Source organism: Mobula birostris, chromosome X (assembly GCF_030028105.1).
Source record: "Mobula birostris isolate sMobBir1 chromosome X, sMobBir1.hap1, whole genome shotgun sequence".
Classification (NCBI taxonomy): domain Eukaryota; kingdom Metazoa; phylum Chordata; class Chondrichthyes; order Myliobatiformes; family Myliobatidae; genus Mobula; species Mobula birostris.
In genome coordinates, this window is record NC_092402.1 from 71145221 (window position 1) to 71170642 (window position 25422).

The following is a 25422-nucleotide window of genomic DNA, read 5'->3' on the forward strand; positions in this document are numbered from 1 at the left end:
TCGATGATTTTGACCTTCCTTTTAACCAGCGAGGTGGGTGAGAAATGGAGTCGATCACGGGCTCATGCTTCTTCACCTCCAGGCTGCACGCTTCACTCAAAACCCCACCGAACCACCTCGGAGACAGCAAAGCCCAATCAGCCCAAAACACACCACTAAAATAGAGATCCCAGGCTCCAACAGTAGCAGAACTACATTTGAAAGAAAAAGAAGATGTAGAAGAAGTGAAAGAAGTAGTTTTGTGAACCGTCTGGAGGATGTCGCCCTTGGTCACTTTCTTAACTGGCACCGTCTTCTTATTGTTACCTACTACTGCCACAAAATAACAAATTTCATGACGTATATCAGTAATAATAAACCTGATTCTGATTATAATACTGCATAACGTCCAAGAAAAAGCTGATTTAAAAATCTGTTGGGTATTAAGGAAATAAATCCAATGTCCTGGATTATCAGTTTTACAGAAGTACAATGGGCATATTTTTGCAATGCACCAATTGAGCAGCATGTGTTCTATGTAATAATGATTAGAATTATGAATCATTGGTCAAACAGGTTTTCCAGAGGTTGTGAAGTTGTGAAACATTTTTTATATATTACAAAAGCATCTGCACTGAATGAGCAGAATTTTGTTTCATTCAAAGATCAGAAATTCTGCAGTTGGAAGCTCTCTCACATAGTGTGTTTACTTTGTACAGTGTGTCTATTTTGTATGCTCCATAAATCAGTTTAACTAAAATCACTAAACAAGCTTATATTTATTGTGCACGGAGTGCTCTTCCTGACCTACATCCTGGTCCTTGTTCCTTGGGAAGAGCACACATTCAGAGGCACACACACACACACACACACACACACACACACACACACACACACACAGACCTACCTATATCTAACTGTTATGTTTTGTAACTTCAAGAACATTAAACTAATTCAAAAAAACTCACAGAAGTCCAAAAATGTGGGTGTAGTTCAAGTTTACGTTCAGTGAGGTGCATGCATATCACGTGGTAACGTGAGGACGTATGCAATTAATGTATTTTTACATAACCGGTAATGAATTATTTAAATGATCAAGTTCGAGCTCATAGGACTAGATGTTTCAATCCCTTTGATAAACAGATCTTAACTCAGGTCATATACAAATTTCATTTCCATCATTGACTTCTTCATAGGGGCCCCTACCACCAAACCCGGGGTTATCCTATAAGTTGAGGTCAGCTTTGACTTCAGGTACGATGGAGCACTAATGTACCATGCTTTATGGCAATCCCTTCCACAAGGTCAAACCATTGCCTTCCTGACTATGGGACGGACAGCTAATTGGCCACGTAAACTGTTCCAAGTAGAAAGAATGCAGGGAGGAAGTGATATGTAAATGGTTGCTGTGGACTCGATGAGCTAAAGAGATTATCTTCACGCTTTAGGACTCTGACTCTATCAGGAACAATACTTGACAATGTATGACAGGAGCTGTTGATGTGTTTTTAGAATACCTCTCAGCAGCCAAATACATGCCAGCTACCAGTCATTCCTGAACTGGGTGCCTAGTTCCTAAACTGCAGCACTGTATTCCTTACTGCTCATCACACCACTGGCACTTCGGGCAGCAATGAAAATCCTTCACCTCTGGCGATACTCATGGATTCCTTCATCATGTCAGTAGCTCGGTTTTCACTACTGTCAGTCATGCAAGTCCTGGGTGGAGACTCAGGAATACCGTTGCATGCAGATGTAGAAGGATTCTTCATTGCTGTTTCCAGAACCATTTTTTTGACCAGTCAGAGTCGTTAGCCCTAAGCTGAACCCCTGAACCTGGAGGACCGGTGGACCACTCTTAGTCTGGCCTCTACCCTTTGACCTTTTTGGTATGGGTGACCCTACCAAGAGCCAAAGCATAAAGACCTGACTCCAGCCAACATCGCTCTCCGGGTCATTGAGGCACGCAAGCCTCCAAACCACAAGATTCTGGTCCTCTTGGAGGACTGTGTGTCACCCTCAGCAGATGCCCAGCCTGCCATTACTCACTGGGAGCCTGGGCCAGGTATGAAGAAGGTGCCATAGTTTGCTAGCAGGTCTGTGGCCTCGTCAGTTCCTGTCCTGGCTTAGTGAGAGTGATGGGTAGGGTCTGTCACAGGCGGTGTCTGATAGTGGTGCTCCAACAGGGGTGGGGGAAAGTCTCGTCATGGTGACGTTACAAAATGCGCCGGCCTGGTTACTGATGTTCCCTCTGACCTTTCAGTCTCGGTGATGGATATCCGGGAGGTCCAGGAGGGACACCAGTCGGAGGTGATGAAGAAACACGGCAGCAGCTACTCGGAGAAACGTTGCTTCACCATCGTGTTCGCGGGCAGCCGGAGCAGCCTGGACCTGGTGGCGTCCACGGAGGAGGAGGGGAGACGGTGGGTTCAGGGGCTGAAAAAACTCCGAAAGAAAGCAGAAAATATGAGCCAGCGAGAAAGAATTCACCAATATCCTTTGCACCATTTTCTCTGGGTAGATGTGATCAAGTGTTCCCATTTTCCCTAAAACCACAGGCAAGGATTATTCAAATCCCCCGGGTGCACTGACAGGGATAGTGAATAGATTGGGAGGAATGAGTTAAGGCAGCAGTTAGAAGCCCGTTTGGTTTTCGTTTGGCTTCTGTTGGAGGTGTGTTGGGTGTGTTGGCATGTATGTTTGTGTGTAAGCAGTATGCATGTGTGCGCTGAGTTTTATAGCCTATGGGCACTGTTCGAAACTTTCCAACTATTCCAAACTATGTTATTTCCTTACATCTGCCCACTTGGATCCACAAACATCTTCAGAAAGCTGACGAAGATAAGGATAACAAAATGAGCTTCGAAGAGATTAAAAGCCTGCTGAAGATGATCAACATTGAGGCAGATGATGAATATGCTTACCAGATCTTCAAGGTAAGAACCTGTCTGAAGGGGGAGGAAGTGTGCCCATGGGATCATGTGCTGACTTGGTGAAATCTGGCATGGCCTTCGAGACACTCATGGGCAGGGAGAATCGGGTTCTTACATTGAAATTACACTGTTACTAATCCAGCATAGTAAGTGGATGTGGTGGATGCAGACTTGGTCATTTGTTTTTCAAGGTTCAAAGTTCAAACTAAAATTTATTATCAGAGTACATATGTAACTGGGTGACGGGTTTTAATTCCTTTATCTGTTTTAGATATTTAAGTGCCAGGAGAGGGTCGCGAAACAAAACAAACGAATTTACAACCAGTTCTTGCCATTACAATCTCAGTTTAACTTTCGATCCACACCCTTGTGTATGGACAGAATTGCATATGCAGTATAAAAATACCAGAACTGATACGGTACAAACACGGTAGTGGCAATTCTGAAGGAACACAATATAAACAACATTAGAATCCCACCCACCCTGCACTTTATACATAGCAACGAAAAATGCAAGGAAATACGTCTCATCTAAGACGTACACACGTGCTGAACTTCCAAACAGAGACTAAACATTTACGTTACACGGTTACATGCACGCTCAGTCCCGATACAATAAAGTTAGACAAAAGGTACACTTTGGCACAACTTTTACAAGGTACTGCCTGGTAGTTAAATTACAGGAAGACTGACCTACTTGGATGGTGAGGAACTTGGTATAAGCCACGCTACCCAGCGTCGATTCCTTCACTCGTGGAAATCTAAAGCATCCACATGTAAAACATGTCAAATTATTGATATTCTCGATCCACCAACAAGCATAAACGAATTCACATGGATATTGTCAGTTATTGCTCACCTTTCCTCACCATGCCCAGCACACTCTGGGAGGAACCCAATTCCAACGTCCTACCACGTCTTCAGCAGAAAGCAAGATGGTCTCCCCACTATCCCGTGCGTGCGTAATGACATCACCATCTCCCTTAAAGGCATAGACAACTGTTCTAGCATTACCCGGATGGATGCCTAAGTACACTTTTAACGATACTGAATAAGATCTGATGGTCACCCGGTTACACAATATATGTCACCACATACAACCCTGAGATTCTTCTTCTTGTGGGCATACTTAGCAAATCTATGGAACAGTAACTGTAAACAGGATCAATGAACAAGTGCAAATATAAATAAATAGCAATAAATAATGAATATGAAATAATGAGATAAAGAGTCCTTAAAGTGAGACCATCGTTTGTGGGAGCACCAGAAGTAGAATGAGTGTAGTTATCCTCTTTTGTTTAGGAGCCTGATGGTTGATGGGTAGTAACTGTTCTTGAACCTGGTGGTGAGAGTCCTGAGGCTCCTGTACCTTCTACCTAATGGCAGCAGCGAGAAAAGATCATGTCCTGTGTAGTGAGGATCTCTGATGATGGATGCTTCTTTTCAACGGCAATGTTTCATGTAGACGTGCTCAATGGTTGGGAGGGCTTCACCCGTGATGTACTAGGCCAAATCCACTACCTTTTGAAGGATTTTCTGCTGAATGGCATTTGTGTTCCCGCACCAGGCCAGCACACTTTCCACCACACATCTATAGAAGTTTGCCAAGATTTTTGATGACGTCAAATCTCCACAGACTCCTGAGGAAGTCGAGGCGCTGTTATGCTTTCCTCACAATAATATTTATATGATGGGTCCAGGACAGGTCCTCTGAGATAGTGATGCCAAGGAATTTAAAGTTTCTGACCCTCTCCACCTTTGATCCCCCGATTAGTACTGGCCCATGGACCTCGGGTTCCCCTCTCCTGAAGTCTATTATCAGTTCCTTGGTCTTGCTGACATTGAGTGAGAGGTTGTTGCTAAAACAACACTCACCCAAATTTTCAATCTCCCTCCTGTATGCTGATTCATCACCACCTTTGATACGGCCCACAACAGTGGTGTCATCAGCAAACTTGTACATGGTGTCGGAGCTGTACTTAGCCACACGGTCAAAGGTGCAAAGCGAGTAGAGCAGGGGGCTATGCACGCATCCCTGTGGTGCTCCCGTGCTGATGGAGATTGGGAAGAGGGTTAGTGATTAATCAATAGTGTTTCTATTTCATGGAAGTAGAGTTTATTAGCTCCACTGCTCTGTATGACAAATTAAACTAAAGACCAGCAATACAGCCTTTCATTTTAGCCCTAGCAATAGAAAAGGGGAAATGTGAAAAACAGCCAGGTACATGAAACGAGAATAGAGATGGTGAAAATACTCAGTGGGTCAGGCATCACCTGAGGAAAGACAATCAAAGTGCATATACGTCACCATATACAACCCTGAGATTCATCTTCCTGTGGGCATACTCAATAAATCTATCATGGAATAATAATCATAATAGAATCAATGAAAGGCTGCAGCAACTTGGCTGTTCAACCAGTCTGCAAAAGACAACAAACTCTACAAATGCAAAAAGAAATAATAAATAAATAAGCAAGCAAGCAAGCAATAAATATCGAGAACATGAGATGAAGAGTCCTTGAAAGTGAGTCCATAGGTTGTGAGACAGTTCAGTGATGGGGAAAGTGAAGTTGAGTGAAGTTATCCCCTCTGGTTCAAGAGCCTGATGGCTTATGGGTAATAACTGCTCCTGAACCTGGTAGTGTGAGTCCTGAGGCTTCTGTGCCTTCTTTGATCTCTGAACAGCTGAGAAAGAAATGTTAAGTTGCAGAGAAGGTGAGGAAGGATAAACCAAAGAGAATATCTGTGATAGCTTGAGGCCAGGGTTGCTGAAAGGATGAATTAATGGGGCAGTTTGAGGGAAACAAAGCGGCGTGACGTAACGTTGTCAGGCGGTGACAGTGAAAAGTGGACAACAGTGACCCTGTGTCACATGCAGATGGAGTACAGAAGAAACTGCCCAATCTGATATGGGCAGAAAATATAATCAGAAATTGGAGAATTTGTTTCATCCAGATTACAGAGTGCCCAGAGTGAAGATGAGGTGCTGTTCCTTGGAGTTGCATTAGTCCTCATTATAAGAGTGCAGGCAGCACAGACAGAGGTCTGAGTGGGAATAGAATGGAGAACTAAGAGAACAGGTAGCAGGAAGCTCAGGGTCACTCCCGAGGTCTGAACACAAGCACTTTATAAAATCATCACCCAGTCTGTGTTTGGTTTCCCATTGTGAAAGTGACCACACTGTGGACACTAAATGCAGTACACTAGAAGGGTGAGACCATTTGGGCCCCTGGATGGTGGAAAGGGAAGAGGTAAAAATGGAGAATGCATGGGAAGGTGCTGCTGGAAGGGGAGTGGTAGGTGGAACATGTCTAACTAATCAGTCATCTTTGGCACCTCCTCAAAGAACATTAAAGTTTGTCAGACAGGCCATGTTGACTATTCTTAATCAATCCATACTTTTTCAAATGTGTGGCAATCCCCCTCTGTTCCAGAAAGAACATCAACAGCTTCTTCAGTGGGCCCACTTTCCTGGAATCTGTTCTACACCCTCTCCAAAACATTCCCATCTTTCCTCAAGTCCGATACCCAGAACTGGATACAATCCTGGTCGATTGTGGCCACACTGGTTTTTAGAAAGGGATCACTCTGCTTTTGGGAAAGTTTTCCAGTCAGCCCCATGGGCCTTGCCCTGACATGGAATAGGGTCACGGTAAATCTTTTAACCTCAGTGTTACATTCCTGCTGTATATCCCTTTATTTTCTTACTGCCCAGAGTCCTGATCTCTGTTGTCAACAAACTCTATGAATGGGAATCACTGTCCTTGGGAAGAGATGGCCAAAGATTCATAATGCCTGGGTGAAGAAATTTGTCACCTCTGCCCTAACTGACTGATACCATTTTTTTTGCGAGTGGCTCGTGGCTGTTGACAACTCAGCCAAAACGTCAATCTGGCATCTACTCTGTTAAGCCCCTGAAGAATTTTGCAGGTTTGAAGAGGACCCAGGCATTCCACTTCCGTAATCAATCTGGTGAATCTACGTTCCATTCTATCAATCACTAGAATCTTGTTCTATAGATAGGGAGACCAAACCTGCACTCAATATTCTACGAAACTACTGTAGATGTTTTACTGTTGCACTCAGTGTCACTTGTAATAAGAACAGCCAATGGATTCCAAGGCTTTCCTAAATGCTTACTATTTTTCATTTCTTTCTACCAAAGTACATGTCATTCCATCTGCCATGTCCTTCCAGTTCCTGTCTGCATCTCCCTGAAGCCTCTTTGCACCCTCCAGAAAATCCATACTACAACCCAACATTGCAATCTCAGCAGACTTGGATATTGTGGAGGCAGAATTGGGTGGTACGGAAAAAACCATTCTGACAGCATAAGACCATAAGGTATAGGAGCAGAATTGGGCCATTTGGCCCACCGAGTCTGCTCCGCCATTTCATCATGGCCGAGCCATTTTCCCTCTCAGCTCCAATCTCCTGCCTTTTCCCCATATCCCTTCACTCCCTGACAAATCAAGAACCTATCAACATCTGCCTTAAATATACCCGATGATTTGGCCTCCACAGCTGCCTGTGGCAACGATTTCTATAAATTCATCACTCTCTGACTAAAGAAATTCCTCCTCAATTCCATTCTAAAAACATGCCCCTCTATTCTGAGGCTGTGCCTTCTGGTCTTAGACTCACCCACCACAGGAAACGCCCTCTCCACATCCACTCTGTTGAGACCTTTCACCATTCAATAGGTTTCAATGAGGTCATCCCTCATTGTTCAGAATTCTCATGAGTTCAGGCCCAAAACCATCAAACGCTCTTCATACGACAAGACTTTCAATCCTGAAATCATTCTTGTGAACCTCCTCTGAACCCTCTCCAATGTCAGCATGTCTATGTCTCAGATAAGGGGCCCAAAACTGCTCACAATACTCCAAGTGAGGCCTCACCTGTGTCTTATAGAGCCTCAGCATTACATCCTTGCTTTTATATTCCAGATCTCCTGAAATGATTGCTAACATTGCATTTGCCTTCCTCACCACCAACTCAACCTACAAATTAACCTTTAGGGAATCCTGCATAAGGACTCACAAGTCCCTTTGTGCCTCAGATCTTTGAATTTCCTGTCCATTTAGAAAATAGTCAACCCTTTTATTTCTTCTACCAAAGTGCATGACCGTAAACTTCCTGTGTGGCATGCATGCTTGTGCTAGTTGAGGCACTGTCAGGAAGTGGTATAACAGCTTAAAAAACTCTGTTTAGGCTGCATCTGGAGTATTGCATTCATTTCTGGTCACTCCATTATAGGAAGGATGTGAAGGCATTGGAGAGGGTGCAGAAGAGGTTTACCAGGTACAAGCTATAAAGAGAGGCTAGACAAACCTCAGTTGTTTTTTCTGGAGCAGTGGAAACTGAGGAGGAACCTGACAGAAGTCTATAAAATTATGAGAGGCATAGATAGAGTAGACAACTGGTACCTTTCTCCCAGAGTTAAAATACTAGAAGTATGCATTTAAGGTGAGAGGGGATAAGTTCAAAGGAGATATGCGGAATCCTAAGCTGTACTCTTCCAGGTTCTATGTTCATTCATGGCCAATGTCATAGTCTTATTAGTGCTCCCAAAATGTATCAACTCACATTTACCTGGATGAAATCTTCTCTCCCATCTCAGCCCGTTTCACTAACACATTGATATCTCCCTGCAGCGTAAGACCACCCTCCACACTATCAACAACTCCACCAGTCATTGTGTCATCTGCAAAGTTGCTGATTGTGCCTCTCACATCCATGCCCAAGTCATTCATGTACATTGCAAAGAACAAAGGTCTCAGCGCAGATCCCTATGGGACACCATTAGTCTCAGGAATCTGATCATAACAACAACTTTCTTTCTCCCATTGCCAAACCAATTTTGGATCTAGTTTGCCAATTTTCCCTGGATTCCAATGATAACCCAGAGAACCAGTTTCCCAAAGTGGGACCTAGTGAAAGACTTTACCAAAGTCCATGTAATTCACATCTACTGCCCTGTCCTCATTGATGTACTTTGTGACCTCTTCAAAATATTCAGTCAAATTGGATCAGCCCTTGACAAGGCCATTGTTCTTGCCTTTCCAAGTGATCACTAATCCTCCCAGATATTTTTCCAGTATCATACCTACCACTGGACTATAATTACCAGGTTTCTCTTGCTGCCTTTCTTGAAAAGCAAGACCATGTTTACTGTACTCCAGTCACTTGTAGATAATAAAGATGTAAATACTATCAGTCAGAGCATGAACAATCCCATCACATCTGGTCTGGAGGTTTTATCCATCTGTGAGCCCACCAAGGGTTCAAGCACGTCCTCTTTATTTATGGAGACCTGCACGAAACTTTTACCTTCCCCTTCACTGAATTCTTCACCCACAAAATTTATTTTCTTCATGAATACAGGTGAGAAGTGTTTATTTAGGATGTCAGTTATACCTCCTGGTTCCACTCTTGAGAAGGGAACTCAGAAGGGATTTAGGAGAGCAAGAAGGTGTCCCAAAAAGTTCTTGGCGAACGGGATTAAAGAGAATCCCAAGGCTTTCTACACGTACATCAAGAGCAAGAGGATAACTGGGGGAAAGGTAGGACCACACAAGGGTAAAGAAGGGAACTTGTGCTTAGAGACAGTGGATGCGGGCAAAGTCCTAAACAAGAACTTTGTATTCGTATTTACTGAGGAGAAGATTGTAGAGTATAGTGAGATCAGGTGGAGTATGCTAAGATACTCGGGTATTTTGAGATTAGGAAAAAGTTAGTGTTAGGTCTGTATAAAAACATTAAGGCAGGTAAGTCCCCAGGCCTGATGGGATATAGCCCAGGTTATTGAGAGAGGTGAGAGCTGAGATTTCAGGGGCCTTAACCAAGATCTTTGTATCTTCACTAGCCACAGATGTGGTCCCGGAGAACTGGTTGGTAGCTCATGTTGCTCATCAAGTCAAGTCACTTTTTATTGTCATTTCAACCATAACTGCTGGTACAGAACGTAGTAAAAATGAGACGTTTTCCAGGACCATGGTGCTACATGAAACAATACAAAAACTACACTGAACTACGTAAGGAAAAACTACAGTAGACTACAGACCTATCCAGGACTGCATAAAGTGAACAAAACAGTGCAGGCATTACAAAAAATAATAAACAAGACAATAGGCACAGTAGAGGGCAGTAGGTTGGTGTCAGTCCAGGCTCTGGGTATTGAGGAGTCTGATGGCTTGGGGGAAGAAACTGTTACATCATCTGGTCATGAGAGCCCGAATACTTCGGTGCCTTTTGCCAGATGGCAGGAGGGAGAAGAGTTTGTATGAGGGGTGTGTGGGGTCCTTCATAATGCTGTTTGCTTTATGGATACAGCGTATGGTGTAAATGTCTGTAATGGCGGGAAGAGAGACCCCGATGATCTTCTCAGCTGACCTTGCTATTGCCTGAAACATCGACTGTTTATTCATTTCCACAGATGCTGAGTTCCTCCAGCATTTTGTGTGTGTAGCTCATGTTCAAGGGAAGTAGGGATGGCCCCGGAAATTATAGATCCTCTGTTAAGTGATAGGTTGGATTCAAAATTGGCTTCGCCATTGAAGATGGAGGGTCGTGTGGAGGGGTGTTATTCTGGCTGGAGGTCTGTGAACAGTGGTGTTTCACATGGATCAGAAATGTGTGACGGCTGACTTGGAAACATAGAAACATAATAACAGATAGAGTTTAATCCAGATAAGCGTGAGAAGTTGGACTTTGAGAGGTCACATTTAAGGGGAAAATACACAGTAAATGGTGGACCTTTAGCAGATTCAATGCGCAGAGTGACCTTGGGGGTGCAATCTGTACCTTCCTGACATACGGCCACTTTGATTAGTATATCCTTCCACTTAATCCACTTTGATAACCTAATGAGAACAAATGAGATGTCCTCCTTTGTCAAAGAAAGAGGCTTCCCTTCCTCCACCATCAATGCTGCCCTGACCTACATCTCCACCATTTCATGCACGTCTGCTCTTACCCCATTCTCCTACCACCCCACTAGCGATAGGGTTCCTCTTGTCCTCAACTACCACCCCACCAGCCTCAGCGTCCAGCACATAAATTCTCCGTAACTTCCGCCATCTCCAACGGGATCCCACCACCAAGCACATCCTTCCCTTCCCCCACCCACTTTTTGCTTTCTGCAGGGATCAATCCCTATGCGATTTCCTTGCCCATTCATCCCTTCCCACTGATCTCCCTCCTGGCACTTACCCTTGCAAGCGGAACAAGTGCCATACCTCCCCCTACACCTCCTCGCTCACTACCATTCAGGGTCCCAAACAGTCCTTCCAGGTGAGGTGACACTTCACCCATGAGTCTGTTGGGGTCATCTACTGTATCCATTTCTCCCAAGGTGGCCTCCTGTATATCAGCGAGACCCGACGTAGATTGGGAGACTGCTTCACTGAGCTCCTATGCTCCATATGCCAGAATAAACAGGATCTCCTGGTGGCCACCCACTTCAATTCTACTTCCTGTTCCCATTCTAGCATGTCAATCCATGGCCTCCTCTACTGTCGCGATAAGGCCACACTCAGGTTGGAGGAGCAACACCTTATATTCTGTCTGGGTAGCCTCCAACCTGATGGCATGAACATCAATTTCTCAAACATCTGGTCGTGCCCCCAACACCCCTCTCCTTCACCAATCACCATTCCCATTTCCCTCTCTCACCCTATCTCCTTATCTGCCCATCACCTCCCTCTGGTGCTTCTCCCAGTCCCTTTCTTCCATGGTCTTCTACCCTCTTCTATCAAATTTCCCCTTCTCCAGCCCTTTATCTCTTTCACCTATCAACTTCCCAGCTGTTAACTTCACCCCCCGCCCTACCACCTTCTTGCTCTAACTTCTCACCTTTCTTCTCCAGTCCTGATGAAGGGTCTCGGGCCGAGATGTCGACTGTTTACTCTTTTCCATAGATGCTGCCTGGCCTGCTGAGTTCCTCCAGCATTTTGTGTGTGTTGCTTGGATTTCCAGCATCTGCAGATTTTTTTGTGTTTTTGATAACCTGCCCGTTGGTTTTCCGGTTTCCTGTCACAGTCCGGTCACAGTCCCTGCAATATTTGCCTCGTCGATACCCCGCCACTCTGATTCATGGCAGTCTGACCACCGCCTCTCTGCTCGCCTGTTACCCTGCCACTTTGTCAACTTCTCACCTTCTGAATTCTTACCACGCTCACACCCTCCTGCTCTGATATCCTGTCCTGTTAGAAAGGAATGGCAGATGGAATTTAACTCGGTCAAGTGCAACGCACTTTGGGAAGTCAAACCGGGGCAGGACATACACCGTGAATGGCAGAGCCCTGGGAGTGTTGTAAAATAGAGACCTAGGGGTATAACCACATACTGTACTACCCTTAAAATGGCTGTTTAGATGGACAGGATGGTGATGGTGGCATATGTCATGTTTGCCTTCATCAGGTGGAGGTATTGAGTACAAGAGAGTGCAGAAATAATCAGGAGGATGTTGCTGAGACTGGAAGGCTTGAGTTACAAGAAGAGGCTGGATAGACTGTGATTGGAGAAGTGGTTATGATGTGCCCTAATGGTGCTGAAGGTGCTTTGCATTCTAAAGATAAAGAAGGTTAGGTCTTGTTGGGATGCTTTTTACACATTTTTCATCTCTTCGCCACCTTTGGAAGGGTGATGTGTTGATGAGGAGAAGGCCTGGCTTCATACTTGGACAGCTGTAAAAATATGGAAGATTGCTAGGAAATACTTCATCTGTCTTTCTCCTTGGGCTTCCCAAGGCCTATGAACCTGGTGCTCACAGAGGGAAGTTCTGCACCCCAGCCCTTGGGCCGATGATCAAGAAGGTGGACAGTCACCATTTTGCTAGGCCCTGCTTCTCGTGTCCTGTTGGACAGAGAGCAGCCGTGACCTCCACTCATTTACTGGAGGTTGCTGAATCAGAGTGAAGCTCCACATTCAGCCTCCATGTGCTGTCACCAGCTTTACTCGTGGAACTCTGGCAGTGTAGGTGTTCCTGTGAACCAGCTGTCACCCCAGTCTCTCCTTCGTTTGGCTGGTGTCAGATGGTGATGCCCAGCTCTAAGTTAAAGCTAGTGAGCATGGCCGTTCTAATGGATGGGAGAACAGGGTTTGCTGAGAGTCGGCACCATTTCACTCTAAGTCTGTCAAAGCCAATCTTTCAAAGCAAAATAGTCTTCTCTGGACCGTGTTGGTGTGGCAGTGTGGCAGCTGACAGGCTGGTGATCAAATACCGGTTCTCAGGTAAAGTCTCAGGACCAGGGACGGGTGGGCCACACACACACACACACACACACAATGGCACGCACACGCTGGCATTCAGTAACAGACAGTCACAGAGTGGATGTGTTACAGGTGACTATTAAAGTGTCCAGTTTGGGTTGAACTAACTTTCCTTTACTCCTCTTTAGCAATGTGACAGATCGAAAACAAACAAACTGGAAGAAAGTGAGATCGAGGACTTCTGCAAATTCCTCATGCAGCGGCCAGAGTTAGAGCAGATCTTCAATCATTACTCAGGAGAAGACCAGATCCTGACTGCTGAGGAGCTGAAGAAATTCCTTAAGGAGCAAAAGGAAATTACCACTGATGAAAATGCAGCGACAATTATACAAACATTTGAGTTGAATGACACAGGTATGGGCAATATTCTCTTTTATCTGACCTACACTGGGTGATACCTCTCAAGTTGTTCAGAACAATATCTGTCTTTATGCTGGAATTGTCTTACCAAACCTGGAAGAAGTCATGGGTGAGAGATTGTTCCTGGATTCATTTGACAGCAAGAATGTGTCAAAATTACCCTGGAGAGGGAAGACTTTTTAGTTTGAATGATTGTTGTAATAATTTTTAAAAAATACTCTGCTTTCTGTTTTATCCACCAAAGTGGATGAGGTCATGGTCTCCTCCACACACTCAGCTTATCTATGTCCTGGAGAAAAGTCTTTACATCCTCTTCACTAGGTACACTCCTGCCTATTTTTGTACCTTTGGTGGTACTGCTGGAAATCCATGCATTGGATGAGATTTAAACTGTGGCCCAGTCTGCTTTCTCGGTAGAAATTCTGTGTACTTCCTTCTAACCGTTCAGCTTACAAGTCCCTCAGAACAACCTGCTGTTTCCATTCCCCACTGATATCACTGAAATCCATTATTTCCCACTCATCTCTGCATTAGAGTTGCCAGTTAGCTACCAACAAGCACATCTTTGGGATGTGGGATCAATCAGGGGCCGCCTGAAGGAAACTTACACGGTCACGGGCAGAGAGTGCAAGCTCAATGCACACAGCGTCAGAGGTCAGAGCCTGGGCTGCCTGAAGTGTGAGGCGGCAGCGGTATCTGGGTGCCGCAGTGCTGCCCCTCCTGCAGAAAATCACATGCTGCTGCTTCCAAGAACAGCATGCGAGCCGTCTGGCTGGCTGTTACCACATTGTGGGACTTTCCTGTCTGCAAAGTGGCCCTTTTGTGGCTACCTTTTCAAGGTGCATAACTGGTTGCAAATCATCCTGGGCTTTCCGGGGATCAGGGGAAGATGCATGGCTATTTATCCTGGGAGATGTTGTCCCTTTAAAACTCAGTTGAAATTAAGTGTTCCTAAATTGCTCAGATCATCTCACATAAATTGGGGATCAAATGTGACCCCACTATTTAAGAAATGGGAAAGAGGTAAAACATTGCAAGTCAGCAGATCAGGCAGTCAAGACCCTTAATCAGGGCAGAAGTCAGAATAAAAGGATAGGGAGATGAAGGATCTCAGCCAGAAATGTTGACTGTTTATTCCTCAACATAGACGCTGCCTGACCTGCTGAGTTCCTCTGGCATTTTGTGTGTTGCTCTGGATTTCCAGCATCTGCAGAATCTCTTGTGTCTCTGTGAGAGAAAGCAGAGAGCTGCCAACACAGGGAGTTGGGAAGATGCTGGACCCTACGTAAACAGTGTGATATCAGGACACTTAGAACATAATAATACAATTGAAGATTGTTGTAGATGTATGAAAAGGAAACCATGCTAGATAATGTACTGAAGTGACAAAAGTGTGTGGTTATGCTCCAAGTGCAGAGGGATGAACTCTACTGATTTGTAATAAGAACTGTGCAGAATTTTTAAAAAAGCACAGTAAACGCTAGGCCAACAAGACTGTTATCTAAAGCTCTCAAACAGTAAGTGAATGCCGCCACTGCAACTAGGAAGCAGTAACTAATACGAGGGGTGATTGATAAGTTCATAGCCTAAGGTGGAAGGAGTCAATTTTAGAAAACCTAGTACATTTATTTTTCAACATAGTCCCCTCCTACATTTACACACTTAGTCCAGCGGTCGTGGAGCATACGGATCTTGGACCTCCAGAAAGCTATTAACTTCAAACTTTCTGCAACTCAAAGAGTTGAACTGCACGTGTATGTAACGAGAGCGTCTTGGACCTTCAGGTGGTCCACAGCAGGGGTGATTGATAAGTTCATGGCCTAAGGTAGAAGGAGATGAGTTATACAACTCTCGTTACATGCACGTGCAGTTCAACTCTTTGAGTGAAAATGCAGAAAGTTTGAAGTTAATAACTCATCTCCTTCTACCTTAGGCCACGAACTTACCAATCACCCCTGCTGTGGACCACTTTCTGGAGGTCCAAGATGCCGACTTCTACAAAGAAGGGATCCGTGTGCTCCACGATCGCTGGACTAAGTGTGTAATTGTAGGAAAAATAAATGTGCTAGGTTTTCTAAAATTGACTACTCCTACTTTAGGCCACAAACTTATCAATCACCCCTCGTACTAATTAGCTAGGGATGAGGTTACTGAGTACCCGGAAGCACATGACAAGAAAGTTCAAAGCCAGCATGGTTTCCTGTAAGGAAAGTCCTGCTTGACAAACCTACTGCAATTCTTTGAGGAAATTACAAGCAGGATAGACAAAGGAGATGCAGTGGATGTGGTGTACTCGGGTTTTCAGAAGGCCTTTGACAAGGTGATGCACATGAGGCTGCTTAGCAAAATAAGATCCCATGGAATTACAGGGGAGTTACCAGCATGGGTGGAGCATTGGCTGGTTGACAGAAAACAGAGAGTGGGAATAAAGGGATCCTATTCTGGCTGGCTGCCAGTTACCAGTGGAGTTCCACAGGGGTCGGTGTTGGGACCGCTGCTTTTTATGATGTATGTCAATTGTCTGGACTATGGGGTTAATGGATTTATGGCTAAATTTGCCAATGATACAAAGATAGGTGCAGGAGTAGGTAGTGTTGAGGAAACAGAGAGCCTGCAGAGAGACTTAGGTAGTTTAGGAGAATAGACAAAGAAGTGGCAAATGAAATACAATGTTGGAAAGTGTATGGTCATGCACTTTGGTGGAAGAAATAAACAGGCAGACTATTATTTAGATGGGAAGAGAATTCAAAATGCAGAGATGCAAAGGGACTTGGGAGTCCTTGTGCAGGATACCCTAAAGGTTACCCTCCAGGTTGAGTCGGTTGTGAAGAAGGCAAATGCAATGTTGGCATTTATTTCTAGAGGTATAGAATATAAGAGCTGGGATGTGATGTTGAGGCTCTATAAGGCACTCATGAGACAATACTTAGAGTATTGTGTGCAGTTTTGGGCTCCTTATTTGAGAAAGGATATACTGACATTGGAGAGGGTCCAGAGAAGATTCACAAGAATGATTCCAGGAATGAAAGGGTTACTGTATGAGGAATGTCTGGCAGCTCTTGGGCTGTATTCCCTGGAGTTCAGGAGAATGAGGGGGGATCTCATAGAAACATTCCGAATGTTAAGGGGCCTGAACAGAGTAGATATGGCAAAGTTATTTCCCATGGTAGGGGAGTCCAGGACAAGAGGGCACGACTTCAGGATTGAAGGACGTCCATTTAGAACAGAGATGCAGAGAAATTACTTTAGTCAGAGGGTGGAAATCTGTGGAATTTGTTGCCAGGAGCAGCTGTGGAGGCCAAGTCACTGAGTGCATCTAAGGCAGAGATAGACAGGTTCTTGATTAGCCAGGGCATCAAAGGGTATGGGGTGAAGGCAGGGGAGTGGGGATGACTGGAAGAATTGGATCAGCCCATGATTGAATGGCAGAGCAGACATGATGGGCTGAATGGCCTACTTCTGCTCCTATATCTTACGGTCCTATGGAATGCCACTCCTTTAGCGTCAATCAGTAGTCTAATTTTCCCAGAACAACACGAAGGTAAGCAGAGAGAGTAGATGTTGCTGTGCTTTTGGTCAAGATTCAACAAACACTAGAATGAAAGGGAAGGAGTTAAATACCACCACAATGAAACATTAATTAGCTGGAATGTGCATACTCATGAGTGCAATCCCCGAACCCTTTCTGCTGCCCACCCGCAAGGGCATCCAGACTCCATGGAAGTGGCTGGGCACCCCTTCCTAGGCTCCAGAGACCTGTGTCTGCTGGAAGTCCTGGATGAGAGACTTGTCCATGATATCTTGGGCTGGAACTCAATAATGTTCCTCAGAGCCATACCCTCTTCCAATCAACAAGATACTGGACGCTGTCCTGCGGCTAGTGAGATGCCAGGAGGTACCACACAGGACTCCATCCACCAATGGGGGTAGGAGGGTGGTGACTGGAGCCAGTATGAAAGCCACTGGCTTGAGCTGGGAAACATGGAACTGTATAGCTATATAGGACCCTGGTCAGACCCCACGTGGAGTACTGTGCTCAGTTCTGGTCGCCTCACCATAGGAAGGATGTGGAAATCATAGAAAGGGTGCAGAAGGGATTTACAAGGATGTTGCCTGGATTGGGGAGTATGCCTTATGAGAATAGGTTGAGTGAACTTGGACTTTTTTTCCTTGGAGTGATGGAGGATGAGAGGTGACCTGATAGAGGTGTATAAGATGATGAGAGGCATTGATCGTGTGGACAGTCAGAGGCTTTTTCCCAGGGCTGAAATGTCTAGAACAAGAGGGCACAGTTTTAAGGTGCTTGGAAGTAGGTACAGAGGACAGCAGTGTTGATAGGAGATTCCTTAGTCAGCAGAACAGAGTCTAGAATAGAGACACCCTGGTGCATTGCCTCCCTGGTGCCAGGATCAGGGATGTCTCAGATTGGCTCCTTGGCATTCTCAAGAGCAAGGGTGAGCAACCAGAAGCCTTGGTACATATTGGCACCAATTACATAGGTAGACAAGGTGAGGGGATCCTGAAGAGAGATTTTAGAGAGTTAGGTAGGAAGCTGTAAAACAGGACCTCCAGGCTAGTAATCTCTGGGTTGCTACCTGTGCCACATGCCAGTGAGGGTAAGTACAGGATGATATGGCAGGTGAATGCGTGGCTGAGGAACTGGTCCAGGTGGCAGGGATTCGATTTATGCATCATTGGGATCTCTTCTGGGGAAGGTACGACCTGTACAAAAGGGATGGGTTACACCTGAACCCGAGGGGGACCAGTATCCTTGTGGGCAGGTTTACTAGAGTTGTTCAGGAGGGTTTAAACTAATTTGGCAGAGGGATGGTAACCGGAGTGATAGGGCTGAGGATGAGGCAGTTGGTTTACAAACAGAGGCAGTGTGTAGTGAGACTGTGAGCAAAGAGGGGCTGATGACAGGGCAAATTTGCAGTCTACAGGATGAGTTGCAATATAAAAGGTGGATAAATTTGAAAAGGGTGAATACAGGACTGAAGAAAGTGTTATATTTGAAGGTGCACAGTATACGGAATAAGGATGATGGACTTGCAGCATGGTTACAGGCTGGCATATATGATGTTGTAGGCATCACTGAATCATGGCTGAAAGAGGATTATAGCTGGGAGCTTAATGTCCAAGGATACAGATTGTATTGAAAGGATGGGCAGGAAGGCAGAGGGGACGACATTGCTCTGTTGGTAAAAAATGGAACCAAATCACTAGAAAGAGGTGACATAGGGTCAGAGTGAGTTGAATAATTGTGGGTAGAGCTAAGGAACAGCAAGGGTAAAAAGACCCTGATGAGAGTTGTATACAGACCCCCAAACAGTAGTAAGGATATGGCCTTGTCAGGGCACTGGAGCAGGGATCCAATTGCAGATGCAGTACTATGCACACAGTGATAGTAAATGAGTAACAAATTCCAAGGTGCAAACAAAGTCAACGTCAAAGTTCAGGCAGAGATCAAAACAGCCAGAGAAGTCCAAAAACCAGAATCTGGAAACAGGCAGAGTCAATATTCAGACAGACAGAGTACAGATACAAATGCTGGGAAGGCTCAGGAAAATTCACTGGCACAATCTGGCAACAAACAGGTGAAAACACAATACACTGAGCAATAAACAGAGAGGCAGATGATAGCTGGAGAACAATGAGACACGGGTGGCAGCAATACAGGTAATAATGAGAAACAGGTGAGAGATGGAGTACTCAGTAATACAGGGGCCGGAGTAGAGCAGGAGTGGGGATAGGAGTACATGGCAATACAAAACCACAGACTGACAGCTCGGGGGAAAACGCACAAAAAGACAGAGTTCAACTGGAGGTACCGACAGGCCTACAAATTACAATGCGAGATAGAAAATGCATGCCAAAAGAACAGTGTTATGATAGCCATGAGGGATCTCAATATGCAGGTAGATTGGAAAAATACAGTTGGTACTGGATTCCAAGAGGGCAAATTTCTGGAAAGCCTACAGGGTGCTTTTCAGAGTAGCTTGTGGTTGAACCCACTAGGGGATCAGCAGTTCTGGACTGGGTGTTGTGCATTGAGCCAGAATTGATTAGAAAGCTTAAGGTAAAAGAACCCTTAGGGGTAAGTGATCATAAGTTGATCAAATTCACCCTGAAATTTGAGAAGGAGAAGTTAAAGTCAGATATATCAGTATTACAGTGGAGTAAAGGGAGTTACAGAGGCATGAGAGAGGAGTTGGCCAGAATTGATTGGAAAAGAACACTGGCAGGGATGATGGCAGAGCAGCAATGGTTGGAATTTCTGGAAGCAATTCAGAAGGCTCAGGATACATACATCCCAAAGAGGAAGAAGAATTCTAAAGGCAAGATGATACAACCATGGCTGACAAGAAAAGTTAAAGCCAACATAAAAGTCAAAGAGAGGGCATATAATAGAGAAAAATTATTGGGAAGTTAGAGGATTGGGAAGCTTTTAAATACCAACAGAAGCCAACTAAAAAATTCATTAAGAAGGTAAAGATGGAATACAAAAGTAAGCTAGCCAATATTATTAAAGAGGACACCAAAAGTTTCTTCAGATACATAAGGTGTAAGAGAGGGGCGAGAGTGGATATCAGACTGCTGGAAAATGATGCTGGCATGGTAGTAATGGGGGACAAGGAAATAACGGACAAACTAAATAAGTATTTTGCATCTGTCTTTACTGTGGAAGACACTAGCAGCATGGTGACAACAACATCTGCACACTGAATAATTCCATCAATAGAAACAGTATGAATAAGCCGGTTCTAAAATTTACAGACAAATCATCACAAACTCCACATTGTCAACACTGTAGCAGAAACCAGAAAAGGAAATGTGATTGTGTACAATCATGAAATATACTTAGCATGCCAACGAGGTAGAGGGTGATAACCTTTCGTGCACAGTTTAAATTCCTTTGTGTGCTAGTAGCAGAAAGTATGTGCATGAACACGTGCAGTCCTTAGAGGGAACATTAGTTCATAGAGAGGTGGCTGAAGAAATTGTGGAGGCATTATTAATAATATTTCAAGAATCACTCGATTCTGGAATGGTTCCAGAAGACTGGAAAATTGCAGATGTCACTCCACTCTTCAAGAAGGGAGGGAGGCAGAATAAAGGAAATTATAGGCCAGTTAGCCTGACCTCAGTATTTGGGAAGATGTTGGAGTCAATTGTTAAGGGTGTAGTTTTGGGGTACTTGGAGGTGCATGATAAAATAGGCCGTAGTCAGCATGGTTTCCTCAAGGAAAAATCTGGCCCTACAAATCTGTTGGAATTTTTTGAAGAAATAACAAGCAGGATAGACAAAGGAGAATCAGTTTACTTGGATTTTCTGAAGACCTTTGACAAGGTGCCATACATGAGGCTGCTTAACAAGCTACAAGCCCATGGTATTACAGGAAAGATTCTAGCATGGATAAAGCAGTGGCTGATTGGCAGGAGGCAAAGAGTGGGAATAAAGGGAGCCTTTTCTGGTTGGCTGCTGGTGACTAGTGGTGTTCCCCGGGGTCTGTGTTGTGACCGATTCTCTTTACGTTTTATGTCAATGATGGAATTGATGGCTTTGTTGCAAACGATATGAAGATAGAGGAGGAGCAGGTAGTTCTGAGGAAGGAGAGAGGCTACAGAAGGACCTAGACAGATTAGGAGAATGGGCAAAGAAATGGCAGATGGAAAACAGTGCCAGGAAGTGTATGGTCATGCACCTTAGTAGAAGAAATGAAAGGATTGACTGTTTTCTAAATGGAGAGAAAATACAAAAGAAAAATGAGGTGCAAAGGGACTTGGGAGGGGTCCTCATGCATATTCCCTAAAGGTTAATTTGCAGGTTGAGTTGGTGGTGAGGAAAGCAAATGCAATGTTAGCATTCATTTCAAGAGGACCAGAATATAAAAGCAAGGATGTAATGTTGAGACTTTATAAAGTACTTGTGAGGCCTCATTTGGGGTATTGTGAGCAGTTTTGGACCCCTTATCTGAGAAAGGATGTGCTGAAACTAGAGATGGTTCAAAGGAAATTCACGAAAATGATTCCAGGATTGAATGGCTTGTCATACGAAGAGTGTTTGACGGCTCTGGGCCTGTATTCACTGGAATACAGAAGAATGAGGGGTGACCTCATTGAAACATATCGAAAGGCCTCGAAAAGAGTGGATGTGGGGAGGATGTTTCCCATGGTGAAAGAGTCTAAGACCAGAGGACGCAGCCCCAGAATGGAGGGGCGTCCTTTTAGAATGGAGATGAGGATGAATTTCTTTTGTCAGATGGTTGTGAATCTGTGGGGTTTGTTGCCACAGGCAGCTGTGGAGGCCAAATCATTGGGTATACTTAAGGCAGAGGTTGATAGATTCTTGGTTAGCCAGGACATGAAGGGATACGGGGAGAAGGCAGGAGACTGGGGCTGAGAGGGAAATGGAACAGCAATGATGAAATGGTGAAGCAGACTAGATGGGCCAAATGGCCCAATTCTGCTCCTATATCTTATGGTCTTAGTGTAGGGAGAGGCACTGAAGCAGACGAACAGTTCACTGACTTTTAATAAGAACTGTGCAGAATTAAAGTAAGAACAGTAAATGCTAAACCAACTAAAACTCTCAAATTGAAATCTCACACCGTCACTGTGGCTAGGAATCAGTAGCTTCATACGAAATTAATACTGTTCCTTTACAGCATTAATCTAAACAGTAGTCTTCTTCCCCAGAACAAGGACAAAAGTAAGTAGGGAGCACAGATGTTGCCGTGCTTTTGGCCAAGATTCAACAAGACTGGAATGAGAGGAAGGGAGTTAAGTGCCACCACAGTGAAACATTAATCGGCTTGATCATGCATACTCATGAGCGTGATTGCTAAACCTGTTCCACAGCCCACCTGCAAGGGCACGCAGACTCCATAGCAGAGTCCATGTTGTGACACTGAAGTCCTTTGAGGACATAATATGCTGGAATAGATGAAGGGGCACCAGTGGGTTTGTTGTATTTTGAATTTTCAGATGGATTTTGATATGGTCCCACAAAGGTGCACAGTGAAGAAGCTTAAAGCACACAGAATTAAAGGTGACGTACTGATGTGGACTTGGGAATTGGTTAACAGATAGATAGCACAGAGTGGGAATGACCCAGTCTTTCTTGGTTAGTGAGGTACTGCAGGGAGCTGTACTTTGGGCACCAGCCATTCACGATCTTGATCAATAATTTTGCTCGCAGGACCAAATGAAACATTTTCAAGATTTTGATGATTAAAAAAAAAACAGTGAGAATGTGAGTAGAAATGAAGATATGGAGAGGCTTCCAGGGGTTGTGAGTGGACAAGAGCATGATGGATGGATTTGTGAGGTGTTGGATGACTGGAGGGTGGTTAATGTTGTGCCTTTGTTGAAGAAGTGTGGCAAAGTACAGTTTGGGAACCAGACCAGTAAGTCAAAAATCTGTGATGGATGAATTACTGGAGAGGAATATGAGAGACAAGATGTATGTATATCTGGAAAGGCCTGGGTGATTAGAGGTAGTAGGCATGGCTTTGTGCGTAGGAGCTCACATCTTATGAACTTGATTGGATTTTTCAATGATGCGACCAAGAAAGCCACTGAAGGCAGGGCAGTACACATGGACTTCAGTAAAGGCTTTGATAATAGGCTGCTGTAGATGGTTAGAACACATGAGATCCAGGGAGAGATGACGAAATGGATATACAGTTGGTTTGATGGTAGGAAGCAAAGAGTGATGGTGAAGGTTGGTTCTCGGATTTAAGGTGAGAGGGGAAAGATTTCATAGGAACTTTGATGGGCAACAGTTTTATGCAAAGGGTAGTATCCATGTGGAACGAGCTGCCAGAGGAGGTGGTTGAGGCAGGTACAATAACAACTTTTAAAAAATATGGGTACATAGATGGAAAAGTTTAGAAGGTTATTGGCAGATAGGGCTAACTTGGTTGGGTCATCTTGGTCAGCAAGGATCAAATGGGCCTCTGACTCTATAGAATATGATGTAGAAACTTTTGTGGAAAATAGAAACGGCAGATGCCAAGTAGTGAGCATTTGGGAACAGAGAGCTGGGTGGTGTTGTACACATTTATTGGCTTTCAGGCTAGCTATAAAAAAAAAGTTTTATTAGCATTGTGCCTCTCTTTCAATCTAATCAATTGCACAAACTTCTGCGTTTGTATGCAATTGGATCCTTGATTTCCTCACCTGCAGACCCCAGTCGGTTTGGATTGGCAGCAACATCTCCTCCACAATCACCATCAGCACAAGAGCGCCACAAGGCTGTGTGCTGAGCCCCTTGTTCTACTCGCTTTACACTTATGACTATGTGGCCAGGCCCAGCTCCAATACCATATTTAAGTTTGCTGATGACACCACTGTTGTTGACCAAATCAAAGGTGGTGATGAATCAGTGTACAGGAGGGAGATTGGAAATCTGGCTGAGTGGTGTCATGACAACAACCTCTTACTCACTCAATGTCAGTAAGATCAAGGAACTAATTGTAGACTTCAGGAGAGGGGAAACCAGAGGTCCATGAGCCAGTCCTCATTGAAGAATCATAGGTGGAGAGGGTTAGCAATTTTAAATTCTTGGGTGTTACTATTCTTGGCAAACTTCTATAGATGCGTAGTGGAGAGTGTATTGACTGGCTGTGTCATGGCCTGGTATGGAAACACCAACGCTCTCGAATGGAAAGTCCTACAAAAGGTAGCGAATTCGACCCAATACATCAGAGATAGAGCCCTCCCCACCACTGAGCATGTCTACATAAAATGCTGATGTAGGAAAGCAGCATCCATCATCAGAGATCCTCACCACCCAGGCCAGGCTCTTTTCTCACTGCTGCCATCAGGTAGGAGGTACAGGAGCCTCAGACTCGCACCACCAGGTTCAGGAACAGTTACTGCCCCTCAACCACCAGGCTCTTGAACAAAAGGGGATAACTACACTCACTTGCCCCTCCATTGAGAAGTTCCCACAACCAATGATCTCACTTTAAGGACTCTTTATCTCCTTATTTCATGTTCTCATTATTTATTGCTATTTATTTATATTTCCATTTGCACAGTTCATTGTCTTCTGCACTCTGGTTGATCTTTCAGTCATTCTGTTATAGTTACTATTCTATAGATTTGCTGAGTATGAATCTCAGGCTTGTATATGATGACATATATAATCTAATAATAAGTTTTACTTTGACTTTTGAACTTTAAATATCATCAGATACATTGTGAGTCACTGTAGGTTGTGGTGCTATGAACACTGTGCACTGACTGCCAAACATGCCCAGAAGCCTGAATTTCCACAGCACTGAACTAGAAAGAGTGAAGTACTCACTGCCTGACCAAAACAAGGATAGTTTTAACTATTTACTGAGAGTTCCAGCTGACTATTTAAGTTTCTGACCCTGAGATTCATTCCATTGTGGAATGGAGTTTGCACATTTGTTCTGTGAGAATGTGGGTGTTTGCAGAGGTGCCAGGTTTTTCCCAGCGTCTCGAAGACGTGCTGGTTGGCTCCTGTAAATTCCCTCAGTTCAGCAAGGATTAAGGAACTGAAAGGCAGTCAGTAGACTAGTCATTGGGAATAACTTGCAGGGCAGAACTAAGGAGAGGGGAATTGGGACCAAAGGGATTATTTTACTTCGAGCCAGCCTGGTGGGCCTCAGTGTAATAACAGTGTTAGACTCCAGAAAAAAAAAACTGGTACACACCATTGCAGGCAGAAACTGACATGCTCACAGGCTGACAGATGGAAAGAGTTGCAGACTGACATCAATGCTGGCACACGCTGACCTTTATTAGTCATAGCACAGAATATAGAAGTAGGGAGGTTATGCTCCAACTGTATAAAACCTTGGTCAGTCCTCAGCTGGAGTACTCAGTGTGGTTCTG

General features: G+C 44.5%; 1 protein-coding gene across 4 annotated transcripts in view; it reads left to right on the forward strand.

Annotated features, from left to right (window-relative positions):
* LOC140191667 (1-phosphatidylinositol 4,5-bisphosphate phosphodiesterase delta-3-like) overlaps window positions 1-25422 on the forward strand; it is a 117561-nt gene that overhangs the window by 21676 nt on the left and 70463 nt on the right. For all 4 annotated transcript variants that reach the window (XM_072249285.1, XM_072249287.1, XM_072249288.1 and 1 more), the window contains 3 exons: window positions 2243-2471; window positions 2786-2915; window positions 13317-13542. In XM_072249285.1, the coding sequence (XP_072105386.1) occupies window positions 2243-2471; window positions 2786-2915; window positions 13317-13542 (585 nt within the window). The remainder of the gene's footprint in view (window positions 1-2242; window positions 2472-2785; window positions 2916-13316; window positions 13543-25422) is intronic.